The 6,776-nt window shown below is 35.2% G+C and overlaps 1 protein-coding gene across 1 annotated transcript in view; it reads right to left on the reverse strand.

Annotated features, from left to right (window-relative positions):
• Positions 1–6,776, reverse strand: part of DYNC1LI1 (dynein cytoplasmic 1 light intermediate chain 1) — a 43,978-nt gene that overhangs the window by 11,939 nt on the left and 25,263 nt on the right. The window contains exons 5-6 of the mRNA XM_023513116.1: positions 5,464–5,633; positions 2,453–2,571 (exon numbers count right to left, since the gene is read on the reverse strand). Coding sequence (XP_023368884.1) covers positions 2,453–2,571; positions 5,464–5,633 — 289 coding nt within the window. The remainder of the gene's footprint in view (positions 1–2,452; positions 2,572–5,463; positions 5,634–6,776) is intronic.

Below are 6,776 nucleotides of genomic sequence, written 5' to 3' on the forward strand. Positions count from 1 at the left end.
TTTTTTTTTTAACCAATCCCAGGAATTAAGACTTCAGAGACAAAGCTCAGAAGACTTCAGAGAAAAGCTCAGGGTTTTTGAGAACAGGAAACAAAAGACCCATTATTGAGAGAAGGTGTGCCAGTAGCTACCATCAGGAAGCAAAAGTATTAAAAGATTTCATGACCAAAACTTAAAATACCACCTTGGACAAGGCTCTTAACTTTCACCTGTTATTCAAAAAACATGGTAGATCAAAGGAGCAAGAGGCCTGGGGAAGAAGGGACAATATGACTACTGACAGATGATGTGTTCAAAGTGTCTATGAGAAGAAATTTTATGATCACTACTCAAGACTATGCTCTAGCAGTGACCACTGTGTCCCCAAAAGACACAGTGACTTATGCCAAAGGGAAATGCTCAGAGTCTGGTCTAACTGCTTAACTGATACTCATATTTTCTAGGACATGGCCCAAGGCTTATAAACCTAAAAGTGATATTGCTAAATATAACTTAATTTGGTATGGAACTTAACTTGGTAGAAACAATCTTAAAAGTTTAATTGTGTGAAATCTGCATTAGTGATCTTCTCCACAATAAAAACCAATTTATGTTCATTTAATTTCTATAACTGAAAAATCTGTATTACAATTAAAATTTTTTTAAAAATTATTTTTGCAGAAATGGGATCTTTGCTGTCACCTAGGCTAGAATGCAATTGTGTGGTCACAGCTCACAGCAGCCTTAAATTCCTGGGCTCAAGCAATCTTCCTAAGCAGCTGGGACTAAAGGCACACACAACCACACCTAGCTAATCTTTCTTATTTTTTGTAGAGACAGGATTTCACTAGAATACCAGCCCAGGATGTTCTCAAACTCAGGACTTAAGTGATCTGGACCCGCCTCAGCCTCCCAAAGTGCTGGGATTACAGCCATAAACCACTGTGCCTGGACTTAAAAACTGTCACCTCATCAATAATCACCTAACATCTCATGTTTTGTATTCTTTTAAAATCAACTGGCTTTAAAGATCTCTATTTCAGTGGATAGCTTTCTTCTTGATTACACCTCTATATTTACATTAAAGTACAGCATTAAACAAATGGTTAAAGAAACTGTTCTCGGGGTGGTGCTTGTGGATTAGTGGGGGTGGCGGGTTCGAACCTGGCCCCAGCCAAACTGCAACAAAAAATAGCTGAGCGTGGTGGTGGGTGCCTGTAGTGGGCGACTAAGCCCAAGAGTGGGAGGTTGCTGTGCTGTGAGCTGTGACGCCACAGCACTCTACTGAGAGCATGACAACACCGTCTCTAAAATAAAATTGTTCTCAAATTTTCTAATTTTTGAAGATAACAAAAAAAGGGCTACAGACAAGTCCTTCAATGGCTCTCATTCTTGTTTTCTTTTTAAAGACACTATGTAGACAAAAGCCCTTTAAACTCAACCCTTAGGTGACATGAGGAGAGAAAGGCACAAGAAAAGGAGAAAGAACTTAAAAAGGGAAGGAAAGGGAAATTTATTCAGCTATGCTTCTTGTTAAGTGGTCTTTAAATTAAATCCCCATTAAAGACAATGAATGGTAAATTGCAGACACTAAAAGCATGTGTGTACTATTTACTACTATCTACTCTTAATATCATTTCATTACTTTCAGACTCAAAAGCCAGAGAGAATGCAACTGCCAAGTATTTGATCAAAGAAGACAGCTCTCCTTAGTGTAAAGTGAGACTAAGTTCACAACTATAAATTCTTTTTAAAGTATTCACTTATCATCTTCATTTTCTCCCTCTTTTGGTTGTAAATATTACTCATTGTCTCACCTAATTCTGACTTCCTATGGCAGGTTTCCCAATCCTGTGATCATTAAAATAACCAAGATAGCCATTTTTTTTTTTTTTTTCAGTTTTTGGCCGAGGCTGGGTTTGAACCCGCCACCTCCAGCATATAGGGCCGGCAACCCTACTCCTTTGAGCCACAAGTGCCGCCCAACCAAGATAGCTTTTTAAAATACAGATTCTCCAGCCTCACCAATCTAGCACAGCTAGATTTTGAGACCTCTGTGTTAAGCTATAAGCAGAAAAATGATAACATACTAAACAAATTGGAAATGAAAATAAACACATAAGACTTAGGTTTATCTTGCCCTACCACTTACCACCAATATATGAATAGTTTATTAATCAGATACATACATGCCAACTTACCAGAATTTCCCACATACAATCACTAATTATTTCTCTTAAGCACAACACTTTCAACACGGCAAATCAATGTTATATATTTCAATACTTGCTTTTTATCTCAAAATATCCAGATACAAATGATTTGTGAATTAAAGCGAAATTTGCAACCAGAGGCACAGAAAAATGTTTACACAATTTCCAACCAGAAGCAGAAGGAAAAATGTTTACAGAATTAAGCCCATCAATTTATTTTAACTTTTAAAAACAAGTAAAAACAGGTTAAGGTACATTGCATCAATAAACGTATTAAAAGGATACACTGTAAACAAAACTTCCGGATATGTGACTGAATAAAATCAAAATGTTCATCTCTGTAATCATGTTCTTTCTCCAATACACTAATGGCATCACACTGTTGAGTTAAAATAATACAACATTAACTTAAAAAGAATAAAAAATAACATAATTTAAACAGTTCAATTTGGATGAACATCAAAAAAACTACTACCTGCATATGGTGACTAAGCAGAAGGACTCACTATCAACCACTCAGAGACTTAAAATAATGAATTATTTTAATTTCTTTAAAAAGCAGTGACTTCTACATTATATTTGATCTGATCAAAACACCAAAGGGAAAGTTTTAGCACAAAGAGAAATAGAATAAGCCAAGTTTATCCTAAGTATTCGTACTTGTTTACTCAACTATTTATGTTCTAGAACAAAGATCTAAAATGTATTCTAGTTTTATAAAACACTTCCCATATGTCCAGGGAGTCTCTACTTCTCCCAACTGATCTTCACTTCTTTTCTGGTGCTTTTATTCACTCTAACTATACACAATCTCACCAATCACAAAATAAGGGAATTACAGGTGATTTCCCAAATGCCACTGTACAATCAATAAACAATTCTGAATTCTGCTTGCTACAGGAGAATGTTAAGGATAATACAAATAAGGCACGTTTAAGTATTGTGACATCCAAATAATTTCACCAAAATTGCTACAAATTAGGGGTGTAAAATATAAGAATAATCATTATATCTGTTATTAATTTGGGGTAAAATCTAGTATGTCAATTTTTTTTTTTTTTGCTACACACATATATATCATAGACCAGAAGATCCTTGTATAGTTATGATGAGCACCCGTTTGCTCATTTTACAGAATAACAATAATATTTCAAATATTGTAATTACTTGTAATTACTATACTATTGATTTCATAGCACTTTTGGTGGTGTATAGTTTAGTAAAGAGATTTTAACTGAAACCAGGGGATCTGCACTTAAGACAAGAAACTTAATCTTCCTAAATCTCCATTTCCAGCGTCTTTATAGGGAGGAAGTTGAACCATCAGACTTCTTCCATTTGGAGACATATATTCTCTCATCCCCCTACACATTTTAGAAGCTCATAAACTAAAGTATATCTAATGGTGTATTAGATTTTATGAAATACTGTAGACCATCTGCCTGGCTTGAAAATTTTATGAATCTATGACTCATTTGATACTGATTCAGGACTCTTTAAACTTCATATTTTTCCTTTAGAAATTAAGGCTACTTTTTATGAGGCAAGTTGTAGTATAGGGAAACATCTACCAATAAACAGCTCTTTGCCAAACAAAACAAACTGCACACAGGATTCTAGTGTGAGCTTTTAAAATATTGTTTTACAGAAAAGTTTTAATACTTAACTATAGCAGAATCACCATTTGGAAAGTAGATGGCATGCTTCAACTTAATTATTTTCAACGTTGTTGTTCCATTCCTTTGTTATTAATAATTTGTGTAGCATTTAAAGTAAAACCTAAACTAGGTTTTAGATTTTTTTTTATCAATTTTATTCTAATGATTCTAAAATTCTTAATACCATCCTTTACAATATGTAAAAATTCTACATAGTAGACTTTCTATATAAATTGACCACCCAAGGGACTGCAACAAAATAGTCAACACATGGAGGTGGTCAACATAAGGAAGGAGGACTACTGTATTGATGCATACATGTGGTGCACGACTAGTTTATGAAACTTAGTTCCACTTAAGGAGGTGGTCAGCTCTGGAGGTTCTACTGTATATTTCAAAAAATTAGCAATTTTAGGTTTCAAAAAAATGTATGTTCTGACATTTTCTAACTATTCCATGACTTAACAACAATAAAAAATATTACTTAGGACAAGGTAGGGAGAAGAACTTGATCTATCAATTATTTTTAAAGGAAATTTCATTTTATTATAAAATGCATACAATGAAAAAATGTATACAGTGAAAGAACTAAGTTAACAGAATTTTGATAATAGCAATCCTATCAGAACCTCTTTAATAAATAAGAAATCCTTTTTTTTCTCTTTTTGAGACAGAGTCTCATTTTGTCACCCTCAGCAGAGTGCCGTAGCATCATAGCTCACAGCAACCTCCAACTCTTGGGCTCAAGCAATTCTCTTGCCTCATCCTCCTGAGTAGATGGGACTATAGGCATCTACAACAACACCCGGCTATTTTTTTTTTTTGAGACCGAGCCTCAAGCTATCGCCCTGGGTAGAGTGCTATGGCATCAAGCTCACAGCAACCTCCAACTCCTGGGCCCAAGTGATTCTCCTGCCTCCACCTCCCAAGTAGCTGGGACTATAGGCACCCACCAAACACCTGGCTATTTTTTGGTTGCAGCCGTAATTGTTATCTGGAGGGCCTAGGCTGGATTCGAACTTGCCAGCTCAGGTGGCGCCAAGCCAACACCCGGCTACTTTTAGAAACAGGGTCTCACTTGTACTCAGGCTGGTCTCGAACCTAGGAGCTCAGGGCAATCCACCTGCCTTGGCCTCCCAGAGTGCTAGGATTACAGGCATCAGCCACCACACCCAGCCTTAGAAAACCTTGATAACTGTATGTCAACTTTATGTAATGAATGCTGATAGGTGCTTAAAAACTGTAATTTTAAATACATAATCTGAATTAGGAAATTAATGTCAAAATTTAATGTTGAAAAATATTTTGTAAAAGTTCATAAACTATCATTTCACCTGTGATTATTTCTACTAAACTGGTAGTACAATTAAGTTTAAATTGATATGATGATGAAATTCAACCACAAATAAGAGTACTTGAAATAACATTTTCTTTCAATGCAAACTATGATTAAGATCACAAAAGCAACATGTGAATATCATTTGATATTTTAAACTTTATTTCTATTTGTTAACAAAAATTATCTAGAAAAACTAATGTGTTAATTTCAAAAAACCTGGAAAACAAAACAGTGTTCTTCCATCAGTAGCAGAATATCTAAGAAGCAAACTAACCTTTGTGCAAACTACTAGTACTGGAATGCCCAAGTTATGTGTAAGTGTATCCGCACCCAGAGGTAAAACTACACTGTCATCTTTGTCTTCCTGTGATGTGGTATTTCTTCTCTGTGGAGAAGCTGGGAAATCTTCTCCTGGCTCTACATATTCTTGGAAGTCTCTAATCACTGAAAACCAAAGTAAACACAGTTTAGAAACTCTTTTATTTCCGCAGGTAGATTTTCTGCCATAATCTAAATATATATTTTATTTGAGTTTATACTTAAGAGTCTTATGTAAAAGAAGAAAGAAAAAAGTTTGAGAAATTTATTTCAGCATATACAAACATTGGACCCACACTAATAATTATCAGGTAGAATCTAGTTCTGATTCAATCTGTGCAAAACATTTTGGGCAAGTCATAATCTAACTCTGTCTCTCCATCCTCTCTACTTAACAAAGAGCATAAAAAAATTAAAAGAAAAATAAAGACACTCCTAGAAAACTTTCTTTTTCTTTTCTTTTTTTTTTTTTTTTTGAGACAGAGTCCCACTATGTCACCCTCAGTAGAGTGCTGTGGCATCACAGCTCATAGCAACCTCAAACTCTCGGGCTTAACTGATTCTCTTGCCTCAGCCTCCCAAGTAGCTAGGACTACAGGTGTCTGCCATAGTGCCCAGCTATTTTGTTCTTGTTGTCATTGTTGTTTAGCAGGCCTGGGCCGGGTCTGAACCCACCAGTCCTGATGTATGTGGCTGGCACCCTAACCACTGAGCTACCAGTGCCAAGCCTTAAACACTTTACTCATCTCAGATCTTCTCCTTTTTACCTAGGCTCCTTATTGGACCATATTCATTCGGTAATCCTAGTACAACTTAATGAAAAAATACTAGTGCCAATAAATTTTAGACATTTGCAAGATTGGCATAATCATCACTAAATAATAAAATGAATGCAATGTACCAAGAGCATTAATGATGTTTATTTTGACTTAGTAATCACTCTTCTCAGTATTCTCAAGAGCACAGTGTTGCATACACACAAGAATTTAGACATAATACAATTTTTCATGTTTAAAAGCAAAAAAAGCAAAACAACAAATCTGAAAACAAACTGTACAGGATAGGACTATATGGCATACAAATGAATATTATACAGAGCTACAGAATGTCAGGTTTTTCAAAGAATATTTAGTGCTATAGAAAAATAACTAAGAGAGATAAAGAAAAAAAGTATGAGGTTTACCTTATAGGGGTACAGGTGAATCTTTCTAAGAGTAGAATGTGAACGTTTTAAAGCAATAACTGAGAAAATGACATGAAGGCTGTGTT

The sequence above is a fragment of the Otolemur garnettii genome, unplaced genomic scaffold (genome assembly GCF_000181295.1).
Source record: "Otolemur garnettii isolate 467f Iridium unplaced genomic scaffold, OtoGar3 scaffold00002, whole genome shotgun sequence".
Taxonomy (NCBI): domain Eukaryota; kingdom Metazoa; phylum Chordata; class Mammalia; order Primates; family Galagidae; genus Otolemur; species Otolemur garnettii.